This window comes from Hipposideros armiger, unplaced genomic scaffold (genome assembly GCF_001890085.2).
Source record: "Hipposideros armiger isolate ML-2016 unplaced genomic scaffold, ASM189008v1 scaffold_7, whole genome shotgun sequence".
NCBI classification, from domain to species: Eukaryota; Metazoa; Chordata; class Mammalia; order Chiroptera; family Hipposideridae; genus Hipposideros; species Hipposideros armiger.
In genome coordinates this window covers 6,102,998-6,128,847 of record NW_017731357.1, presented here as the reverse complement: position 1 = coordinate 6,128,847, position 25,850 = coordinate 6,102,998, and the positions used below count along the sequence as shown (strand labels likewise).

Genomic DNA, 25,850 nt, shown 5'->3' with positions numbered 1-25,850 from the left:
ATGATGTCAGTTTCTGCTTAAAATCATCTGATGGCTTCTTATTGCCATTAGCATAAAGTCTTAATTCATTAAGGACACTTACAAAGCCCTACGGGACCTGACCCCTTCCTGTTTACATCTCCAGCTTCGTCTCTCCCAACTCCCACCATGCTGAATTTTTTTCAGTTCCAGGATGCTGAGCTCTCCTGCCTCCAAGTCTTCACAAGAGCAGTTATCCTGGTTAGGACCACCCACTCCCATCGTAGGCCCCTTTACTCTAATTCTCACCTCTCCTGCAGTCAGAGTCCGACTGGTACTTCCTCAGTGACACCTTTCCTGACTTCCAAACTAGCCCAGATCCCCCTGCTATATGAACCCACAGTATCCTGAAGGACACTAACAGAATTCAAGCCTGACACAAGTCACACTCAGGAAACATCTGTTGAATGAATGAAATAAATGCAGAGGAAAGACATCCTAAAATATGAAGCGGTGCTGGATCTCCACTCAGCAGATGAAAGAACCTTCGCCCAGACCTCAGTAATTCTATGCAGAAATCTGTGACATCCACAAGATCTGAATTCTGCTTTATGGTGTCTCACAGGTGGAGAGGAGCAGCTCTGGCAGTGTGCTTGCAATGTGTGGCACCAAACGGGACACATGACAGGGACTTACTTCAATAAACGAATAGCATGACTGAAGCCATCACCTTCCATTTGCACTCCTTGATGTGGGATCTCCAGATTGGACAACTGTAAAGAAAAAAGCACAAGTTATACCAGACCACCAATTTTACAAAGGAAACTACCTTTTCTGAGTATTTTTGCCTATTCTCATGGCATCTGTTCTAGGGCCACTCCCAAAGTTACAACATATTAGGCATGAGCATTGGCCAAACTATTTGATTTCCTGGGAAACTAAATTCAGTCCAGTGAAACTCAACGATGATCTAGAGCTTCTAGTTAAGAAACACCTCCATAGGGGGCAAATCTTTAAAATTTGGGAGACTGATCTAATTTTTGTAGTGAGCCAAAAGTAATCCAGACTCAATTCTGGTGGTTCCAAATGACGCAACTGTAAAATAAGATTCGCTTTCTTGTGTAGTTCAATTATGTTTATTTGAAACAGTCTGAATAATAGTCATTTCTCACTTATAATCACAAACAATATTTTTTTTAATTTATAACTTTTCTGGAATACATTTTTATTTTTAACAAACTATTTCCTGCGTGAAACGCAGGAAAAAGATTCCCAATTTATGCATTTACCCAAATGAGGTATCTTTCCCAATTGGAGGATTCAGAAAGTGAGTTAAAAGACAAATGCAGGGATAGTGCCTGAGACCCAATCTGTGGAACTACAGGTATGTCAGAAAGTCATCTATCTACCAAAGAAATGCTTGCCTTTGGCAGATATTCCCAGGTCTTCTATGGCAGACTATTTATACCCACCTTGTTCCAGCAAGGATTTAAGGCAGCCCTAAGTATTTGACTGAGTCCTGTTCTTTCAGCCTGGGAAAAGCAGAGGTTTACAAAAAGAGGTGCTGACAAAATCATCAGTAGGGATTCAGATTCAAAAGGAAGTGAAGTGTGGGAGGGCTCAAAAATATTGCCTTTATTCTGTGGATCAGAGATATAAACATCCCTGGTAAGATTAGATTTAGTTACTCACATCTCAGTATAAATTCCTTTAAGCAGAAAACGTGCTTGCTTTTGTCTTTAACATGTCTTTTTCATTGAGAGAAGAAAAAGTAAGTTTTTAAGAGCTTGACTGAGTTCAATAGAGTACTACAGAATGTTCTTACATGTCTTATGTGTGTGACAGTTTAAAAGCACAGAGAAGGAGCACAGAGAGGACATATATCTACAGGTGTTAGTCTATGTGGGCACTACAAAGACACAAGTTTCTGCAATTTCTAGCCTGTGGGTAGAGGGAAAGAAAGCAGGCAGGGGGAGAGGAAAGAATTGCATTATATCGCCCTTGGGCACCATGTAGCCTCCCTTCCCACTGCAAAGGTAGTAACTGAATGATCTTCATACACTCAATCCACACAGCACAATGCAAAGGCCCAAGAACACAATCAAGCAGATAGGAAGCATGGATACTGTCTGTACAGTTTAGGAGCTATGGCCAGTACCCAAATAAGGGGACATCCATCAAGCTCACAGCTCTAGGAGCTGGAACATTGAGGACAGGGGTATCTATTTTAGGTGCCTGTTTCTGGGCTTGGATTTCTCTGAGCTGTTGCTGCTCTTCCCAATGTCACACCTTATCCCCCTCCTTCAGATCCCGAAACACTATAAAGCAGGGGTCAGCATACAACAGCTCACGGACCAAATCCAGCCTATTGCCTGTTTTTGTAAACAAAGTGTTACTAGAACACAGGCATGCTCATTTGTTTAAATATCAACTATGGCCAGTTCACACCACACAACAGATTTGAGTAGCTGTTGTATGAGACCCACATGCCTAAAATATTTACTATCTGGCCCTTTACAGAAAACATTTGCTGATCCCTGCTCTAAAGCATGAAAGTGTTTTCAACACTATAATCATCACTATAATCATCAGCTCAACTGAAATAATCCACTTCCACATTTCCAGATCTCTTCATTCACAATAATTTACAGAGGAAGGAGTCTTACAAAAACAAAACTTTAAACTAGAGGGAAATAATTAAGGTTTTAGTGTTTCACTTTTAAGGGTTGCCGATCCTTGTCTAAAGCCCGTTTTGGAAATATAAAAATATAGGTTCTGTTACATCCCTTTACTATCATATCTTGGGCTCATGCTGGATATCATAACTGTGTATTCTTGAAAAACACCAATTCTGCGTAAGTCTACTGCTTCCTCCATGTGACAAAAGTAAATTTAGTTTAATATTCTTTCTGACCTGCTTCTCAGAAAGGAACCCAACGTTATTGGTGTGTAAGCAATATATATGGCTTCACCAACTCAAAAATAAGCCACCCGTTCCCGTTATCAACTAACCATCTCTAACAGAGTTTAATAATGCTCCTACTAAGAGGTCTACAAGATATTAATTCTTAAAAGTTGTCCTTTTTTTTTAAACTGGGATGAATTTACTCTATTTCCATAAAGAGCAATTTGAATGAGATGAAATAATGTATGTTTTACATGTATACCATGAGATGCTGATTTCAACCCCATACCGCCCAAAATGAACAAGATTACAGCCATTCTGATTCTAATGGAATCCATGTAGCTTTAGCAAAGCATTTAAAAAGTTACTCTTTCATTTAGAGCTGGCAAAATTGTATCAAAAAATTACCTCCAACCGAAGTCCTACAAATGGCATATTTGTATCACACATAGCAACAAAGTGAGCTAAAATTTTATTGAAGGCACACATTTCTCCAGATCGTTTGGTTTTCTTGGGTTCTACTGGACATGAATCATCAGACAACTAGAATTTAAGTAAAGAACATAAGTGAGTAACAAAAAGTACATGTGACGTAATTAGTTAAGGCAGTTAAACTATTTAACAAAACAAGGTTAACCAAAAATCTTATTCATTCAACAAATGTTTATTGAGCAAATATTGGCCTAAATAAGGGAAATTTAACAGTAAATATTGTGTATTTAACAACATCTCTTGTGGAAAATGGTATATAATTAACTATTAATTAAAGGAGAAGCATTTTCAAGAAATGTAGACAATTATTACTTAAATGTTGTTGCTGCCCAGTCTCTTAAAAACCGTAACTAATTCTTTTCCATATTAAAAACAGTTAAAGAACACAACAAAGTTAATACACACAAATTCTGTGCTCATTTCCATATGTGATCATACCTTGCGCTTGGTACCGGTTCGAGGCTGTTTGCCGGTTTTGGTACGAAAAATTAATTCCTGGATATTTTCCTTGAATTGCTGCAGCAGGAGTGCCATGACAGGGCTGTCTTCACGATCTGCAGCATTGACGGACATGAAGTAGTACTTGTATGACAGCTGTGTGGGTTTATTGGGAACCTCCAGCATCTCCACAACCTAAAAAGGCCCAAATCAGAAAAGAGACTCAGGGGAATAATTATTAGGTGTTGGTCATTTTCCTCCTTATACTGGTAGGTTTCAGAATTGTAAATCTAATGTTAATGTCTTCTTTCTTTAAACAAGAACAGATCAATCGTGATGTCAAAAGAAGTATTCCTAGTAAAGACATAATTTGTTTTCTAAAAACTAGATCAGGCTAAAGAACAACAACAGTAAAAGCAACCATAAACGGTATAGCAAATGGGACATTTAGACTACTCACATTAAGTGTGCTTGATATTTATAGCTTAGTCTACAAATTGAAAAAATTTTATGCTTAAGTCCAGCAGGTCTGCTATTAATAGATTTTCTAAAATGATATCTATTTTAAAATGCCCTGCTGTCTCGCTTAACCATTAAAACATCCTAAGAATTCCACTATTATGGCAGAGAAAAATGACAACTATCTCTCATGCTTGGAAGCATACAAAAATAAACCCCGATTGTTCAACTGAAAAATGTAGTCACTGTGAGGATAAGAACAACAATATCATTAAGATTTAATACTGATAGAGCTTACTATGTGCCGTGTCCTGTTCTAACTACTTGACAGATGTTAACACATTTAATCCTAATAACTCTGTGAAGTAGAGATTCTTATCTTCATTTTCCTGAGGAGAAAACTGAGGCACAAAAGTTACTTGTCCAAGGTCTCAGGGCTAAGAAGTGATGAACTCATGCTTTGATCCCAGAAGTCTGGCTCCAGAAACCTTGCTCTTACCCATTATACCATCTGAGTATTTTCAGGGTCTACCTGAAATTTAATAGAAGCTCCCTAAAGACTTTAGTGAGAGAAATAAATGCCATTAGGCAAGGCTCTTGACCAACACACACTTCTTCCCTGTCTCTCTCTCTTTCTACCTCTCTCCTCCCTCCTTGTGCCCCCCACTCCCCACTGTCTTTTCAGGAAATTGTTTGGCCAACACCCAAGCATCAGATACACTGAGAAAATGCAAGAATGAAAAGTAACGTGGACACTTCACCACAGAAGATATATGGGTGGCAAACAAGCACATGAAAAGATATTCAGTATCGTCAGTCATTAGGGCAGCATAAATTAAGACTACAATAAGATACCACTACATTATGTATCAGAATGGTTAATGAAAAAAAAATTCAATACCACATGCTGGCAAGGATGCAGGGCACTAGAACTTGCTTGTATTGCTGGCAGGGATGCAAAATGGTCTGGCCACACTGGAAAACAGTTTGGCCATTTCCTACCATAACATACACCTACCATTATGACCCAACAATCCCAATCCCAGTTACATATCCAAAACAAATGAAAACTTAAATTCACAAAAAACCTATATGCAAATGCTTATAGCAGTTTCATTCATAATTAACCCCAAACCGGAAACAACCCAGATAGATGTCTTTCAACTGGAGACTGGTTAAACAAACTGTGGCACATCTATACCATGGAATACTACTCAGCAATAAAAGGAGTGAACTATTATACAGACAACAATATGGATGAAAGTCAAGGGCTTATGCTGAGTGAAAGAAACTAGACTGAAAGGCAACACCAGAGAGAGAGAAAACAGGTCAGTGGTCAGTACCTCACAGTGCGCAGAGGTGGTTGATTACAGAGGGGGCAGCACGAAGGAATTTTGGGGGATAGTTGTTTTGTGCCCTGTTGAGATGAAGGTTACAAAACTGCATGCATTCACTAAAAATCAAGACACAAAAAATTGTATTTCTACTATATGTAAGGTATATTTTAATAAATCTGAGAAAAGCAAAACGGCAGAAAGACATTTGAAGGCAGCAAGCCTTTCCTGTTCTTCTTAATGTCCATGGTAGTAGTTTTTCTACTTCTGTGAATATGTCATCCCTAAGTGAGAACTATGGAAGATGAAGAGTAACATATTCATTTTGGGTCTAAACCATGTAATACAAACTATTGCTTTATAATAAATCACTAGTCATTGACAGTAGAGCCTGGCTTTTTGTTGATACTGAATAAGGTCAGAAAATAGTAAATCACAACCATTTTATTTTGTGTGTGGCTCAGCATAAGGGATCCTTGTGTGTTCACAGGTTTGATTATTGTGTGTATATTCTGCGTATCATTTCAAAGGTAGACCAGGAAGCTCACCAAGAAATGAAACAACAATCCTTTGTCATGTGCCAAATATAGTTCCACAGCTAGTGTTTAAAAATTCAGAAAAAAGCAAAATTCACATCAGTGAGATTTATTAATTTACTTAAGTAACTCTAACTTAAGATGTCAGGCTACACTGAAGAAAGAAATTGAAGATACAAATAAATGGAAGCATATGCTGTACTCATAGAAAGGAAGAATTACCATCGTTAAAATGTCCACACTACCCAAAACAATCTATAGATTCAATGGAATCCCTATCAAAATATCAATGGCACTTTTTAGAACTAGAATAATACTAAAATTTATATGAAACCATAAAAGACCCCAAATAGCCACAGCAATCTTGAGAAAGAATAACAAAATTGGAGGTATCACAAAACCTGATATCAAATGATACTACAAGGCTATAGTAATCAAAACAGCATGGCACTGGCATAAAAACAGACACATAGATCAATGGAACAGAATAGAGAGCCCAGAAATAAACTCACGCTTATATGGTCATTTAACCTATGATAAAGGAGGCAAGAATATACAATGGGGTAAAGACAGTCTATTCAATAAATGGTGTTGGGAGAACTGGACAGATACACACACACAAAAAATGAAACCAGACCACCTTCTTATATACCATATACAAAAATAAACTAAAAACGGATTAAAGATTTCAATGTATGACCCGAAACCATAAAACTAGAAGAAAACATAGGCATTAAACTCTCTTGACATTGCTCTTAGTAGTATTTTTTCTGATCTATCTCCTCAGGCAAGGGAAACAAAAGAAAAAATAAACAAGTGGGGCTATATCAAACTAAAAAGCTTTTGCAAAGGAAACCATCAGAAACAAAAAGACAACCTACTGAATGTGAGAAGATACTTACCAATGATACATCCAGTAAGGGATTAATATCCAAAATTTATAAAGAACTCATGTGGGAAAGAGGGGGAGGTAGAAGAGGGTCAAAAATATGGTGACGGAAGGAGATTTGACTTTGGGCGGTGAACAAACAATGCAATACCGGAGATGACAAAAAATGTATACATATGATTTGTATTCATCTTTTGTTATCAGTATCTATTATTACAATCTTAACAGTTTTTTCCTTTCTTAAAATGTGTATCATGTTTTTGGCACCCTCTGTACATAGATGATGTATTACAGAATTGTATACTTGAAACCTATATAATTTTATTCACCAGTGTCACCCCAATAAATTAAAAAGAATTCATGCAACTCAACACCAAAAAAACTAACAATCCAATTTAAAAATGGACAGAGGTCCTGAACACATATTTCTCCAAAGAAGACACACACATGGCTAACAGACATATAAAAAGATGCTCAACGTCACTAATCATCAGAGAAATGCAAATAAAAACCACAATGAGCTATCACCTCACACCTGTCAGAATGGCCATCATCAATAAATCAACAAACAACATGTGGAGAAAAGGGAAGCCTCGTGCACTGTTGGTGGGATTGAAAATTGGTTGCAGCCACTATGGAAAACAGTATGGAGGTTCCTCAAAAAATTAAAAACACAACTACCTTATGATCTAGCATTTCTACTTTTGGGTATTTATCTGAAGAAACCCAAAACACTAATTCGAAAAGATATATGCACCCCTATGTTCACTGCAGTATTATTTACAATAGCCAAGATATGGAAACAATCTAAGTGCCCATGAATAGATGACTAGATAAAGAAGATGTGATACATATATGCAATGGAATATTACTTGGCCATAAAAAAGAATGAAATCTTACTCATTTGCAACATGGATGGACCTGAAAGGTATTATGCTAAGTGAAATAAGTCAAACAGAGAAAGACAAATACCATATGCTCTCACTTATATGTGGACTCTAAAGAACAAAATAAATGAAACAGAAACAAACTCATAGATACAGAGAACAAACTGATGGCTGCCAGGTTCGGGGGCGGGGGGGGAGGTTGGGGGCTGGGTGAAAAAGGTGAAGGGATTAAGAAGTACAAATTGGTAGTTACAAAATAGTCAAGGGGATTTAAAGTACAGCATAGGGAATATAGTCAATGATATTGTAATAATTATGTATAGTGCCAGGTGGGTACTAGACTAATCAAGGGGGAATCACTTTGTAAATTACATGTCTAACCACTACACTATACACCTGTAACTAATATAAAATAATGCTGAATGGCAACTCTAATTGAAAATACATATAAAAAAAGATATGTCAAACTACACAGGGCACTTTTTAAAGACATCTTTTAAAAGTACAGGTCAAAAACTTAAAAAAAAATTCACTCCTATTACCTTCAGCCAACAATCTTGAATTAAGTTTTTCAAACACCTTAGATTCCTGGCCAGAAGTACCTACTTGGTGTACACAGAAATTTCAACAAGCAGGGAAATGTATTTAGGGTGAGTTCATGTTTCAATTTTTGCAAATTTTAACCAATTCACAGATCTCAAAGAAACTAACTGGAAAACACCTAGAAAGAGTGAAAAGGGAGTAAGATGGAATCTTACTATGCACTGAAAGGTGCTTGCAATCAACAAAGTGGATATATATATGCATTCAATCAAGGATGAGAAGATAAAGTTCCTTCAGCCAGCCCATATTTAAAAGGCTGCATTTTGCAAGTTAACATTTGATTAAAACCAAACAAATTTATCTGACATCTCTAAACCTTCACAGAGTTACTTTCAAATTTTTTCTTCTTATACAGAGGCAATGCCTCATTCCAAGCAGAAACTATCCCTCACTCTAGGAAAGATCCAACGGTGATGGATAGGGGCATACCTTATATAATGATTGGGGAGGGGTTGGGGAGTATAATTCCTTAGAGACATGATTTTCCTTTCTCCCCCATCCCTATCATCATTACCCACTTCTGTTGGGTTGAGGATCACCATACAAAAGTCAACTATCCAATAAAATATATTTGCAATTAAATTAAAATTTGCAACTAAACAATTATTCAAAATACTAATAGAACTGAACTTGATCACCCAAATCACCCCTTTGCATACTTACAATGTAGTATTGTGGAAGACGGGTAAGTTTAATGAACAGCTTATTCTTAGAAAGGTTTCCAATAGGATGGGTTGAATAATTGGACAGCTGCAATGTTTCAGTGCTTATTGTAGGCAAGTGTTTTATAGATTGTTTGCAACGCTGTTGTCCAAGCCAAAACCTTAATTTAAAAAAGATAATCCACATCATAAATTCACAGACTTTTCTGATTAACTGTGTGCTATTCATTTATAAACAGATTATTGAAGACCATTAAAAAAACAATTAATTTTGAATCCTGGTCCGAGCTGAGCTGCCATCAGATGGCAGGATGGCTCAGCTAAAAAAAAAAAACACAAACAATTAATTTGAAATTTAACTCAACTAGTAAAGGGACACAAGACCATAATGATGAATCATTTCTTCAGTTTTGTATTAGACTGTTAGTTTTAGTTCTAGCCTATGGGGTTTACATTGTAATGTGTATGGTTTTGATTAGTTATAAGGTAAAATGAACTAATGTTAAGGCTGAGACACTACATCAGTTTATTATAGGGAATGACAGGTGTCCTATGGTTTATAAGGCAGCACAAACTAATCTTAACATCCTTTATGCAATAAAATACCTGAAGTGCTTATAAAACGAACAGAGTAACAAACAAATAATATAAAAGACCCTCATTTTCCTGCTATCACTGGAGATATACGGTCCCAGCTTTTGTACTGTGTATATGTAAAGTGATGTGTATACCTAGCAGGTGCCAGTAAAGATTAATTTCTTTCTCATCTCTCTCTCAGTTAAGTCACCAGATTTCACTTTGATGCTTTTTATAGTACTCCTTTTATTTGATTACCTATCCTTGAGGCTAGGACACCATATAATAGGTGAAAAAGGGGTATGTGAAAAAAACTCTCACTGATCCACAATGATATAAGTACAGAAAATAAGAATATGAATTTAGAAACTTTTCATAGCAACATAATAATGCCACAACATCCAAACTCATGATCAGTAGGCTTGCCCTGCTGAAAAGGGCATAGGCCAGTTCAGTTGCTGTTCAGCATTTGTATGGTGAGTGGCATGTGGTACAAACTATATTAGTCGTACAGTAAAACCATGTTATAATACATGACATTTTAATGGTAGTTTGTCAACTATTACCCCAAAATGTATAAAATCTGGAAGCCATTTTTTTCACTGGAAAACAAGTTAAATCTAATTGCAACTTCACAGGATCAATTGCTAGAACTGGCTACTAATGAAGGGAATGAAGATAAATTTTGAAAATACACCGATAGTTCCATCACTTTGGATAAAAGTTAAAAATGAATATCCTGAACTTGCTAAAATTGTTTTTAAATATCCACTTCTGTCCCATCAACATACCTTTGTGAGACTGGTATCTCTACTATGTGTGTTATTAGAAGAAAAACAGAAACAGTTAAGACATATATTATCTCCTGTAATTAGCGTTATCATTAATCCAACTGTGCGTAGATAAGTTACAGACAAGCAAGAAACAAGCTTATCTGTCATGTTAACAATTCTAAATACATTATGAATATAACAAATTATACATAAATTATAAATACAAGGTATTTTTTTCAAAGCATATATTAAGTTGATATTTTACTCCTGATTTTTTGTTTTGTTATAACTTTGTGGAATAAAAAATTTGAGTGTTTTAAGTATGAATTTTCTGTTATTACTTGCCTATACGCACACTTTCAAAGAAAAATGTGTAGAGATTTTGAATTTTCTTTTTTCTTATGTTTGTTCTGATTATTACTTACTGAAATGTAATTTTATGTCTGCTGACTCTAATAATAAAAAAATTGGGGCTTACACTGTATACATTTTTTCATTTTTTTCCTAGAATTTGTTTTCATTGCATATTTTTATAATAGGCAAAAAGTAGAAACAAACCCGAAATGCCCATCAATTGATGAATGGATAAACAAAATGTAGTATATCCATACAATGGAATATTATTCAGCCATAAAAAGGAATGAAGTACTTACACATGCTACAACATGAACTCTGACACATTATGGTAAGTGAGAGCAGTCAGTCACAAGACTACATACTTTATTCTTCCATTTATATGAAATATCAAGAAAAGGGAAATTTACAAAAATGGAAAGTAGATTCATAGTTGCTTGGGGCTTAGGGTGGGAATGGGGAATAATTGTAAATGAGCACCTTTTTGAGGTGATGGAAATGTTCTAAAACTGGACTGTGGTTATGGTTGCAAAACTCAATTTACTACAAGTCATTGAATTGTATACTTAAAATGGCTGAATTTTATGATAGGTAAATCATACTTCAATAAAGTTATTTCAAAAAAATTCATGTCCCATGATAGATTAGTGATAAACTGGTTATTCACCAAAGATCATGAGGGAAGCACTATTATAAGTGACAACCAGGGGACTTTTCTTATAAATAAATTAAGTGAGTGTAAGTACAGACACACATTTGATAAGTTTAAGGCTTTTGGGACTTAGCTTTCTGGTTTTAAGTTATATTTCTGCTAGCTAGAATTGTCAGATAAACAACCTCAAGATATGCAAGATGTGAATTATTAAGCATTCAAGTATTTAAACCTTGCTTGTTTAGCCAAAAATTCTCAAAAATGCACAAATGATGCTAAACCACAAAAATTTTAGAAATTGTTACCCAGAGTAATGACGATCATTTTTCATATACAGATAAACTGTTCAAAAGAAGGCTCGTGTAATATTATTTATCTATTGGCATTAAAAATCATGTCCTAATGAAAAAAAAATGACTATAATATTGAATTCTTCAAATATTTACAAAACTAAAACTTGCAAAAGGAGAAGGGGTAGCCTAGATCATCACAAAATCAATAGATTCCACTGAACTGTCTATCTAGCCCCACCCCTTCTCCATATGCAAGCTTTAGGTTTGATCTCTAAAATTTATTTCCATCCCTTGGAATTTTATTTTTTTAGTTTTAAAAGAGTTTGTTCGAGTTACCATAATACCTTTGTGTAAAAGGGTGGTAATGAAGCCTTAGAATTATCTCTAGCTTCATTTTCATTCTATTTAGTTTAACAGTATGAACCATTCCAAGGATTTGGAGACAAACTGAATGACAGTATTACAGAAGCAGCAACTATTATTCTGAAAAGTGTCAGCTGGTGGATTCATACCATGAAGATTATCCTGGATAAGAATAAATAAGACTCTTGCAGAGAACACTAGCTACAAGAAAATTCATTGTGGAGTGATTCGTAGAGTGTTTGTACAGGAGGAAATGCAGCAAGGAATTAAAGCTGAATGTCATGCTCTTAATACCCGTATTTGCTCTACAGGAGAATTTGACATAAAGCACGGCCATCTTGGACCTATTCCAAGAGAACGTGGATTCTAAGTACCAAAAGGTACTAAAGTTTCATGTCATAAACATTAAGGACAATGACTGATCAAGAGTAATGATGGAGAAAATATGTCTTGTCAAAATACATGTCCATTTTTAGTCTTGAACTAAATAAATCAGCTTACTTAAGTTGTTGAATCCAAGGAATGATCCGTTTCATATCATCATTCACAGACTTCTCCATGTCATCCAAAGTGGCCTGGTCTAGAGAAGAAAGTATATTAATTAACTGCTTACACGAGACACAAAATACACAAAATTAAGTTTTAGGTAGCCCAAACCTGAAATGAAATTATTGTTTTAGGCAAAAAGTAGTTATTTTTGAGTCAGAGAAAACTAAACTAAATGCATCACTAGGCATAAGTTAACCTAATTTGTTATCCGCTTTTAACATTTAGGGAGAGTTATAGTTAAAACAACTAATAGCAAATGTACACTAGCAGGAAGAATAAGTAACAAATATGTGAATTCTTTGCCTATATTTTAATTCCCAAAACTCTTAGCCTAATTATTTCATACATTTAACTTATATATATTTAAAGCTTAGTATTACTAAACTTAGAAACTTAAAAATTATAAAAACTATAAAACTCCATTAAAATGTTTATTAAACACAAATGGTCTCTAGCAAGAGCTACTGGCTGAAGATTAATGATACATGTCACTTAGAATTTTTAATGACACTAGAAAATGCTAATAATAGAATGTTGAGCAGAAAGTAAAACATAAAATGATTTAAGCTAAAGAAAAAAATATAGGAGCACTGTTATGAATTGAATTATCTCCCCCCACTCCCAATTCATATGCTGAAGCCTCAACTCCTAACATGACAGTAATCAGAGGTGGGACCTTTGGGAGATAAATTAGGTTAGATGAGGGCACAAGGGTGGGGCCCTCATGATGGGAATTAGTGCCCTTATCAGAGAGGCCACAGAGTTTGCTCTCTTCCTCTTCCTCTTCCTTCAATATGTGGACACAGTGAGAAGGCCAATGTCTACAAGTCAGAAAAGAGCCCTCACCATAACCTGACCAGGCTGACAATCTGCTCTTAGACATCCAACCTCCAGAACTGAGAGAAAATAAATTTCTGTTGTTTAAGCCACCCACTCTGGTTTGTTATGGCACCCTGAGCTAAGACAAGCATATATCCCCTAAAATAACAATGATTGCCAAGAGAACTATTTTTTGCTTCTCTCATTTTTACATGTTTAGGTTATTTGAATATGTACTATGTTGATTCATAATCAAGAAAACAGTTAAATAGCAAATTTTGAAAAACAAACAATTGCCTGGTTGGTTTAGAACCACAGTTAAAAAATAATTCATAAATTTAGCCTTCATTTGGCCATCATAAGTGTGATGTGATTCAAAGTAATGAGGTCAGTTTTCCATGAGCAGTTCATAGAAAGACCTGTCTTTATAGCCATACAAAATACCAGAAAACCTTTTATTTTCATCAATCTACCTGGCTTAATATTAATTTTAAATGGAAAATGTGCTAATATATTCAAGAGCAATGTTCTATTGGCAATACAAAAACACTAAGTTCCTAGCATTTCATCATTTCAGAACACCAACTCAGTAACAGAATGTGTAAGAAATCAAATTTTAATTTCTACTGTGTTTAAGCCACAAAAACATCATTTCCTCTAGGATTCAGCGCTCTAAGTCGTATTAGATGTTTATATGGTCATAAATATGTTCTTCAGCTATGAATGACATGAGAATCCCTTATATCCATCTTCACGTCGCCCAACTATTATTAGTGGTAAAAGAGTTCATCTAAAAAAATCATCCATCAACATTATTTTTATATAAGAGAAACAACCCAAGTCCAGTTCATACTGGGAAGTTTAACTTCTGGTGCAAAAAAATCCAAAGTAGAGTTAAAATGGGCCCCAAGGAACAGATGTCAATGAGTTATTCCTTCCATATTTACTCTACACACTGCTCATGCCATCTCTCCCAATAGCTAATGGCAGAAAATTTTAACTTTGCTGTTGTTAAAAATATTTTTCCTTACACTGATTATATCATTTAGTAACTTACCAAGTCCATAAAGCATCAATTGGAACATTCCAGAATGCAAATCTACAAAAATGTGTAGACACTCCGAATTACCACAGGGCTCCAAGATAGGAACAACAAGCGCTGGAAGTGCAGTCTCTATGGAAGCTGAACAGTTAAGAATTAAAAATTACATTTATATCTGAGTATTTTCTTTGAAAAAGTATTTCTCAGTGAGTACAAACAAACCAACTATTGAACAATCCTGAATGGTACAGGAAAAACATGATTTTTGCAAAACTGTAATGTACTATTAAGTTGATTAGTAGTTCAAAAGGAAAAATGTAATATTCAAGGGGACTTGAAAGAAACGTACCCTCTCAAATACTACAACAAAAAATTCCAAGATTCCTTTAAAAGGTTAAAATAGCTAGTGAAAATTTAACCTCATCAGTGAGCTGAGTTCTAGTGTTACTTTTAATCAGTAATTACTAATAAGTTAATAATTTTCTTTTTGATACAATGGGAAGAAAATTAGTTGTTTGGTAAACAGAATAAATTTCATCTATGGCCTAAATATTTTCAATGCCCTTCTTCATAAAGAGAGCGATTTGAGCCCATGTGTTTAAAAAAACACCTGAGAGCTATTAAATATTATGGATTATGTAGAAAAACTTTTTCTCAAGCTATTTATAAATCTCATTTCCAAGTCACAGATAAAACAAGAACATAGGCAACTGCTATACACAAATTCTCGAAGCTGCCAATGTACTTGTCCTAGAGTTTCCCAGTATTTCTACCAGGCCCAATTAACGTTTCTCTTAATTCTACAAATTGGTATAACAAATTCCAGTAAAGGAGCAAAGCACTGAAAGCACACTGCGTGCTGATCAGATCAAGGAGTTGTAAAAGAAATATGCTCTTTTGGTTACCACGTTCCTCTAAAGCTACAGCACAGAAGAAAGGCAGGCAGTGAGGCGAGCAGTAATGTAGGCCCAGCCTTTCACCAGATGTGACTTCTTGGTGCTACTTTGTTAAACAAGGACAATAAATCTTGCTGTCCATGCCATGGATCCTTAGGAGGAAGAAATGACAAGTTTGTAAAGGTGCTTTAAAGCAAAGAACTCAACAATGTATGCTATCTATACTCTTTTATGTATCAAATAAACAAACCCAAACTCTATTATGAATTTGCAGTAATTAAAATGAGTAAAGTTACCACTGGTACTGTCTACACAAATTACCAAACAATTCAATAAAGCAAAAAAAAATTACAGGAGACGTATTTAATCAGATGAAAACAAACTGCTTTCAAGTATATTTGACACATATTTGTATACAAATGTTTTACAGGCAGGTCCAGCAGAACTCTCATCTAAAAAAAACCAAACAAAAAATACAAAAAAGAACAAAAAGGCACAAACAGGAATTTCTTTTACAATGTTTTATAATTCAGACCAGTGTTGACAAATTGATTCAAAATCATGTTTTGCTGAATTGACTATGTTAATACAGTAAAAAGTACTTATGGATTTGAAGCAGGGATGCTGATTTTTATAACACATCTGTACTGTTATAATTCCTAATGGGATACAAATGTATTCTTTAAAGCAAGACCATTTTTAAAGTCAAACAATGGAGTAAAACTAGTTCTGACAATTGGGATAACAATTATAATTTTAATCTAATTATAAAATTGAGTATTCTTGAAAAGACAGGGCATCAAAGTAGAATATACAACACGGTCCAAAAGATAGAAAATACTTTGATGCATATCTCTGAACATATTTTGTGGCCACCAATGTCCGTATGTTTCTTAACAGAAAACAATATACATAAGGCTCTAAGCATTTAAAGACAACAGGTGTTAAGGTATCCAAAAACAGAGAACCTTGTGAATAAAATATAGAAGGCAGAATTAAACGCTGTGCAAGATGACAGGGCTGTGCACTACTTTTTCCTGCAGCAGGAATACACACATATCTCCTATTTCTCCCTGTTTATTAAGGACACCATGAGGAATGGGCCAACAGACAGTCATATAAAGTGTAAAGACTGAAGAGAAACAACTAGGCATAATCAGGAGTTGCTGTGTGTAGTTCACAGCTTCTGAACCAAACTTGATACCCCAATTCTAGTGCTGACACAGCAGAATCCAAGAGAGATAGCCCTGGCTTTCAAGAGTCAGGCAAATGCTGCAAATGGGGCCACATGGCAAGTCACCTTTAGTTCCCTGTACTACTGTTTTTGACCTTCCCTCCGAAGTCTTGCCTACTCTCCCCTGAGACATTCCCACCCTGACTTCCCCACCCTCAAGAAACCACACATTGCCATAGGGGCTGTACAAAACCTGTTGTCTGTGTATCCCCCTAGCCCTCCCTTGAAAGGCTCCATTTTTCAAGCTTCTCATGTCAGCTTATTCCACTGAGGAACTGGAAGAACAGCCAGGTGATTAAGGGATTCCAAGAACAGCCCTTGGCCCCAGTAAAGGATCCGATTGAAGCGTGCTTTCCCATCACAAAAGGGATCAAGTAGGACTACATGAAGAGTATAAATGCACGAACATGAATTTATAAAACAAGTTAAAGCATATGTCCTAAAATGGCGAGTCAGCTTTCCTATAGCAGTCCTCATTTCCACAAGTGTTCTGATTAAAGCAGGAATGAGTGGCCCAACTGCACAAGCCAGCAGCTCCCTCCCCTCCAAAACATAGTTTTGGAAGCACCTTTCCCTAATACTGAGGACTCGACAGACACCCAGGGCTTGAAAATCACTGCTATAGCACACTCCCACTTGAATTAGCGATCCAGGAAGAGCCTGGACTAACATCCTCTAATTACAGACAAGGAGAATGGGGCCCAAAGAATGTGCCTTGTTCAAGAGCACACAGCTGAACTTAAATCTTCTGACTACTAAAGCAGTGACATCTCTACAAAATGCTGCTTAAGAAAAGTCTTCACAACTTATCCAAACATCACACGAAACTTCCTATGTAAACACATATTTTTCAAAGTAATGTAAATATCCCCTGGACAATCTTACTGAGTTTTGTTACTTATTAAGCCTTGTTTATATAGATGATACTTAAGCAAGCCAGAGCCTATCAAAAGATCACAAACCCTATTTTCTGCAATCCCAACAAATGAAATTTTATAATTTCACTATATTGAAAATTTTTAAAAATTAGGATTGCAAAAATGCTTAAAAGTTTTAAGAACAAAAGGGGTATTTCAACAAGAGTGCCAAAAAATTAAATAGGGAACAAAATAGTCTTTTCAACCAATGTTACTGGGACAACTGTATATGCCCATACAAAATGCAGTTGGACTCCTACCTCACACCATACACAAACATTAACTAAAAGTAATTTAAATGTAAGAGCTAAAACTATAAAACTCTTAGAAGAAAACACCAGAACATATCTTCATGACCTTGGGTTAAGTAATGGATTCTTTAGGTATGACACCAAAACTACAAGCAACAAAAGAAAAAAATAGACGAATTAGACACTATGAAAATTAAAAACTTGTTACAAATGATACCATAAAGAAAGTGAAAAGACAACCCACAAAATGAGAGAAAATTCTCCCAAATCATGATACATGACAAGGGACTTCCATAAAGAATTGTTATAGTTCAATAAAAAGATAAATAATCTAATTATAATATGGACAAAGGATCTGGACAGACGTTTCTCCAAAGAAGATATATGAAAAGATGCTGCCAATTATTAGGAAAATACAAATCAAAACTACTATGAGATACCACTTCACACCCACCAGGATGGCTAGAAACAGACAAACAGACAATAACAAGTGTTGGTGAGGATGTGGAGAAATTGGAACCCTCACACACTACTAGTGGGATTAAAAAGAGGTGTTAAACATGTCAAAATGTAAAACATACAGTTACCGTATGACCCAGCCATTCTACTCCTGGGTATACACATATTCAAGAGAAATGAAAACACAGGTCTACACAAAAACTTGTACATGAATGCTCATAGCAGCATTATTCATCATAGGCGAAAATAAGTGGAAACTAACCCCATCAATGATGAATGGATAAACAAAATGTGGGTATGTCCATATAACAAATTATTTCACAATAAAAATGTAGTACTGAAACATGCTATAACATGGACAAACCTCAAAAACATTCTGCTAACAAAAATATGCAGAAGACCACACATCACAGTAAGCCCTCACTCAACGCCACCGATAGGTTCTGGGACTTCAAGCAAAACGAGGTATAATGAAACCAATTTTATCATAGGCTAATTGATATAAACTATAGTTAAGTTCCCATGTCATCTCATCAACATTATAACCAAACAACGCTGAACAATATGATGTTATTTGAGGACCTGCTGTGTATGATTTCATTTCTCTGAAATGTCCAGAACAGGCAATTCTACAGACAGAAATAGATTAGTGGTTGCCAGGGGCTGGTGGGAGGGGTGAATGGGGGAGTGAATGCTAATGGGTGCAGGGTTTCTTTTGGGGATGATTAAAATTTTCTAAAATTAGATTGTGGTGATGGCTGCACAACTCTTTGAGTATATTTTAAAACACTGAGTGAATTATGTGAGATTATATCTCAATAAAGCTATTTAAAAAACAAAAGGGGGGGTGTCATGTGGGCTTTCTAACTCCAATAAGAGTTTTAATTATACGTTCCAATCATAAATTTTAGGTTTGTATTTAACACCTTTGCTTGAGGGATTAAAACGGAGGGAAAAACAACTTCCAATACATCTTATAATTAAAATTATTAAGACCCGAGGAATCTAATGTTAAACCTTGATAGGGCTAGTGGACATGCCCCCTAAAATAGACTTAGTCACTATAATCACCAGATGTCTGGCATACCCTTTATTTTTTAAGGCCCGCATTTGCATTTTTAAGTTAAGGTGCCCTTCCCCTTGGTTTTAGACCTTCTTTTTCACCTCTGTTCTTTCATTTTCCTTGAATAAATACTGTACTCTAAATACAAATTCATTTTCCTGACTTTCTGTCTTATCTTCAGGCGGTGTTTTTATGTACATCATCAAAGCAGTTTTAATCCTGTGTGACTAGTCAGTCCACAGCTAAGAAGCTGCTTTTTTAAGTGTAATGGATTGAGGTGGGCTCTGTGATGATGAAAGGCAGTACCTTTACTACCAGTGCTATTGAGACCTCATATTTATATGGCACTTCACCTACATCATCTCACTTAATTAAAGGCTGTTCACTGTAGGCACAAAGTAATCACAGCCAAAAACAACTGGGGTGGGGAGAGTAAACATGCTCATTATACTATGAAACCATATTCCTAGAATGAAAGCACTTATTTTCTAAATGACTCTGGATCTACTAGGTAATCAGAAGATTTTTCACTATGTGTATGTATCTGTATTTCTTATTTTAAACCATGTTAATGTATTAACAATTCAAAAATTTTTTTAAAAGACAAAGGATAAATTCTGCTTCACTCAAAGAAGCATGTTTTATACTACATTACAAACATTTGCAAAGCTGCTTCAACCTTACAACAAAAACTAAAAGAAATAAGATTCATATTAAAATAGCTTCCAGGGGGCCGGCCGAGTGGCTCAGTTGGTTACGAGCTCGCTCAAGAGTTTGAGCTCTGAGCAACAGCAGTTCGAGTCCAGCCCGAGCTGAGCAGCCGCTGAGCTGCCAACAGGTAGCAGGATGGCTCAGCTTAAAAAAAAAAAAGCTTCCATTTCAATAGGAAAAAAAGTCTTAGCAACAGTCAATATGCATACATTTCAAAAATAAGGCAAAGCTAAATAATACGAAAATAAGGGGAAAATTAGGACAAACTTAGTAGATCACAAGTTAAAATGCAGAAATGTCTGGCGTCCACAACAAAACCAGTATATCAGGAAAGAAGTCATATTAAGAAAGACCTTTCGGAAAATAAGAGTACTAATGTAAAAGACAGAAAATGTCGATTGAAAAGAACTTACAGTTTTCATTGGCATTGAAGCCTCGAAGAATGGCCTTTAGTTCCTGGAGCTTCTGATGAGCTCGTGCATGGACACTGTCAATCAGGAGTTTTTCTATTGATAAGTGATCAATCTGCATAAACAAGAACAACAGAATTGTATGTGCAATTTAAACTTTTTTACTTTAAAAGCCTGAGAGTATTGTGCTTCAAGATATTTCCTTTTGAAATCACACTGATTAAGTGCAAACTGAAAGTTAAAAAATAAACTTACATGGTATTGGTAGCTAAAAGACTATAACTAACATTTTGGCAAGTATAAATCAAGATACTATATGTATCAATTATCATAGTGATTAAATGATAGTAGGCCTTAAAAATAAAATGATCGAAATTAAAAATTCTGAAAAAATATCTTTAAAATTATACATTATAATATTAGATTAAAAAAAACAAATATAGAAGCATAACAATCATTTAAAACAAGTTTCATAAAGGGTTTTAGGAGCAATTAGCTACTTTAAAGAACTTGTGCTAAAAGTTCAAGCATAAATGGTAAGTTATATTATATTCATTTAATGAAACCAATATTAAAATATATTAACATCTTCTACCTTCATAGCTCTTTCTACTAATTTGGAATCAGAAGCTGGCAGAGGAGGATCATGAAAAATCTGTAAAGGTTTAGAGACATCATTCTCATCGATTTTAATTGTAACTTTGTGAACAGATGCGGTCCCTGTTTTTCTCCCAAGAACCTGTTGACTAAAGAGAAAAAAGAAATACTAGGAATTTTTTTCAACATAGCCTATTAACTTGTGAAATAAAATAGAGGCAATCTATTGTGTGCCTTAGCCAGAGCCTAAAATATGGCAGGCCCTCATTGTGGAGGGACTACATTAATACTGGGCAGACAGCTATTCTGTAATCCAACACAATATTTGATTTGCTGCATCAAAAACCACAAAAAGATATAGAACTTAAAAATAAAACATGCACACAAATAAAAATAATGCCCCCAAACAACCTGTCTTCTAAGTGTTGTCTATTTATCTGTGATTCCTTTACAGAAAATGGGAATCAAGCAAAGTTTAAACAGGGAATCGAGAACAGTAAACAGCCCGATACTGATTTTTCCTAAAACCCTCCCCCCAAAACATTTTAAAAGCCGCAATTCAAAACATAAAATTGTGATTAGCATGTTTTTGAAAACAATAGCTAACAATCTAAATCAATGGCCTTTTAGCAATCTGGTATGAGCCCAGAGTAATCTAACTTTTTAACAAAAGCGAACCAGTGCAAGCAGATACATGTCTACATATTTAAAACATGCCATAGTCTAAGAAAGGTGTCAATTATGGGTGTCCTATGTGGTTTATGATGCCATGGGACCTCTCTATACAAAATCACGCTGCTAGAGTTGTACAGCTATCAGTATATAGTAAATCAGAAGTAGCAGAGAAAAAGAGTAATGAAAAGAGTATTTACAGTCATAGCATGAACCCACCAGAATCAACTTTACTTACTTCCAAACTGAGAGGGAGAGACACTTTCCAGCATGATACCTTTCCACCTGCACAAGGTCTCCCCACCGTTCTCGGATTAACATTAGAGTTTGGGAATGTAGCACTTCTAACTGAAGTGACAAGCAGAAAGAATCTGATGGATCTTGTTAAGCAAATATAATATATATACTACAACAGCCAATGAAGTACAAGCAAACTTCATTTAACAACAGCTCTATTCTATTCCTAAAATGATGGCTATGAAAGAAATTTCTGGAATTATATTTCTCCAATGACTGATCCTAAAAAGTGTTATAATTTGTGGCATAATTTTAGAAAAAGGTACTTTATTTACTTATTAAGGTACTATATTAAATTTTGATCCAATATAAACTACAAGGTCCAAGTTGCCCCTTAATTCATCATAGTTTAGAGAATATGGGTAGATCAAATAGTACTATTTTTTTTCTCCAAATAGTACTATTGCTAACTCATCGTTTTTTTATTTTTTTATTATTTATTTTTTTATTTTGTTAGCTGAGCCATCCTGCTGCCTGTTGGCAGCTCAGCTCAGGCCGGGCATCGAACCGCTGTTGCTTAGAGCTTGCACTCTTGAGCAAGCTCTTAACCAACTGAGCCACCCGGCCGGCCCTAACTCATCATTTCTTGTTTTTACCTGCAAAGTTAATAGTAAAATTTAAAACTGGGTTTCTTATAGAGGTATCGCTATCCTTCACACTGACCAGTTTCCCCAGCCCCACTTCTACCAAAAAAGGGGAGACGGGGAGGGGCAAGTTTAGTCTGCTACTGTTCAGGACTAGGGGCAAATGGAAATGTGGGGGAGAGAGGAAGACACAAATTCCTTACAAATACATGTCTCAAATTTTAGAAGGATACGTAGGCAGTTGTACATGTCCTGAAGAGGTTTCTCATCAGCAAAGAGCCTAGACTGCACCAGCTGATGGATAAAGTTGATTTGCATGCTATGAACCAAGGCTCGCCCATCTTCCATTATTGGTAGGGGAAAAGAAGGTGGTTAATCAGAAAAGTGTATAGATTGTGTCATAGTACCAACTAAGGAAGAATATACTAATTCTTAAAAAAATAAAAAGAACAGAAACTATATATGGAAACCAGAGAACATTACACTTGAGAAACACTGAAACCTCAAAGGTCATAAGCAGTTATGATTACCATAAAATACTTCAAGTTACAGGATAAATTGCTAAACACATTATTCTGCAAGAATGTTTCAATAAGATAAAAACACCAAACATTTCAATCAATACGTGGGACTTAAGTCACTATTTATGATTTACCTCCTGTTTCCTTATCCTCAACTAGGATTTCTAGCTTGAGAAGACGCCATGGAACATCAGGGTCATCTCCCATTACAGTCAAGGTGGCTTCAAATTCGCCTTCTACTCGAAACTTCACCCGGCCATTTGCTATTAGAAGAAAAAGAAGCAGCAGCACAGAAGTCTACTTTGCTAGAAAATAAGCAGCTTCTTGGTAGCCTAGAACTCTTATTACTTATAAGAAATTTTAAATATATATATTGAATATTCTTTCATGGGTGTTCAAACAAATCAGTGGTTCCTGCATAAGCCGTAGCAAGCTTCCAGGTCATCAAGAAACCAAGGGCAACTCTTCTAACATCAACAAACAATATTTTCTTGAGGCTCAACCCTGGGACTTGTCTCTCCTAGAGCCCCAGGTGTTCTCATCCACTCCCCGGCTTCAAATACCTGGAAATTGTATTTCCAGGCAATAAAGAGAAATGACAGGGCTGACAAGTCACAGAGTTGAACACCACCAGAACTGTAGGTCAGAACTTCGTAATGATATTTGTTTGAATAAACTCTCAAAAGCTACTTCAAAAACTATTCTCACAAGTCAATTCTTAAAAAAATAAACTTTGAGTACATACCAACTGTAAGATTGGCTAACTGAGGAGGAAGATCTGTGGTTACAAGCCGATGTCTAAGAATCTGGTTCAGCTGGTGAAGTGTGGCTTGTTTCTCAATTTTGGTAATTGGGTCTGGAGGAATAATTTTATCCTTCAAAAAAATTTAAGTGATTTTAAAATAATGTACAAAGAGGCATAATTTTTATCTGTGCCTATCTTACAACAGTTTCTTACTTTACTAACCAAGACGATCTCAACACTCATTTCTGCAATCTACATCCAATAATAGTAAATGTTACTATCATGCATTAGAGTGCCAATGAGTCCACCAGTCACCCAGTTAAGACAGTAATGCAACATGATCTTTAGGTTCTACTTATGAAACCAACTTAATGTCATTAGATGACTTCCACCACTTAAAAGTATAAAATAAAGTAGCACCATGTCAGTAAAAAACTACAACAATAAATTAAAAAAAACAACAACACAAAAAACACTTCCAAAAAGCAACTAGCATATAGTGTACTTGCAAATCTGTTCACCCTCATCAAAAAGATTCACCCATTTTGATAGCTAGTCACATTCTGACCCCAATTATTTTATAGAAAATGCAATTTTAGTTATAGGGTGACAAAAGCAAGCTACCTGAAATATTTGTTTTAAAAATGTAAAACAGTTTTTGCTGGGCTACTTAATAATATAGTAGAATCCAATGGCTTCAACTTTTAAGAAGGAGGGGGTGGGGGGAGAGATGTACTTACCCTAATGCAGGTTGGCAGCCGTGGGTAAGAACCAGTAGTTAGTACATCAATGGCATATGGAATGGCAAAACTAGGCAGGCGTGCATGGACCAGAGCATCTCTAGCTAAGGAGGCCAGGCGATCAGCAGTGTCAACGAACAGAATGGCTTGCTGATCCAAAAAGCTTGAGATCATCTTTAAAACAAAGGGTAAACGTATTAAACTTCCTTGAAAACTAGCCAGTTTGCACTCCAAATACCACTGATTCATTCCAAAGTAAACTCTGAGGAGGTATTAACATAGGCGTTTCATATTGCATAATATTTCTTCAAAAACACTTCCCAGTAATTTGAAAAAATATTTTTTAAAGACAATTTTCTATCAATTCAAGTAAAAGGTTTTCCAATTCGTTTCTCCATCTTTAACATTACACGTACATAATATCACAAATCAGAAAAAAATAAACGGAATTAAAGGCTTTTTACTACTCTTACAGACTTTGAGAGTTGGTTGGTGACAAGGAGAAAATTCTGAGATGTCCTAAATTAAATTACAGCAGGCCAGAGGGCGGAAGGAAAAGGCAAAAAGGGTCAGTCAGTTAACAACTGCAGTGCAAAACCAACAAAAGACTGCTCCCATTCCTTAGAATATGGTGGAATTATTAAATGAACTTCCAGGTGGGTATTTCCAAGATTATCTAAAAAGAGACTTGCCAGGCACCATGGAACCCACCTCTGCTTCTGGTGTACAGATGAGCCTTTAGGAGTCTGCTGTGCTTATCCCAGAACTAGCTCGCTAAAGCTTCTCCCATCCCCTTTGTCTATAGCTATGTAAATTCTTTCAGAATGGCTCATCCTGCCCCTGCCCTCCTCAACTTGACTTATAAGAACACTTGCAAAACTCCGGGATGAAGGACATGTTTGTCTTTTCTACCATTCATGCTGCTGGAGGTTTAGATTCCATTACCCTAGACCGGTAAAAAAAAAAATTTTTTTTTTTGGCTAGCAATGTCCTAATAAACCCTTTTAAAAAGACTTCAGCCGTGGGCCAGCCGACTGGCGCACTGGTTAAGAGTCGGCTTGGGACGCCAGCTCTGAGCAACAGGGCCCCGGTTCGGATCCCACATGAGGGCCAGTGACGCTGCGCCCTCTACAGCTAAGATGCTGAACAACAGCTCAACCTGGAGCTGG

At 35.8% G+C, this 25,850-nt stretch overlaps 1 protein-coding gene across 4 annotated transcripts in view; it reads right to left on the bottom strand.

Annotated features, from left to right (window-relative positions):
* MED14 (mediator complex subunit 14) overlaps positions 1 to 25,850 on the bottom strand; it is a 67,482-nt gene that overhangs the window by 28,804 nt on the left and 12,828 nt on the right. For all 4 annotated transcript variants that reach the window (XM_019650006.1, XM_019650012.1, XM_019650019.1 and 1 more), the window contains exons 4-16: positions 24,682 to 24,855; positions 23,942 to 24,071; positions 23,331 to 23,459; positions 22,909 to 23,016; positions 22,033 to 22,165; positions 21,121 to 21,271; positions 20,529 to 20,640; positions 14,600 to 14,725; positions 12,676 to 12,754; positions 9,165 to 9,324; positions 3,794 to 3,988; positions 3,272 to 3,406; positions 655 to 731 (exon numbers count right to left, since the gene is read on the bottom strand). In XM_019650006.1, the coding sequence (XP_019505551.1) occupies positions 655 to 731; positions 3,272 to 3,406; positions 3,794 to 3,988; positions 9,165 to 9,324; positions 12,676 to 12,754; positions 14,600 to 14,725; positions 20,529 to 20,640; positions 21,121 to 21,271; positions 22,033 to 22,165; positions 22,909 to 23,016; positions 23,331 to 23,459; positions 23,942 to 24,071; positions 24,682 to 24,855 (1,709 nt within the window). The remainder of the gene's footprint in view (positions 1 to 654; positions 732 to 3,271; positions 3,407 to 3,793; positions 3,989 to 9,164; positions 9,325 to 12,675; positions 12,755 to 14,599; positions 14,726 to 20,528; positions 20,641 to 21,120; positions 21,272 to 22,032; positions 22,166 to 22,908; positions 23,017 to 23,330; positions 23,460 to 23,941; positions 24,072 to 24,681; positions 24,856 to 25,850) is intronic.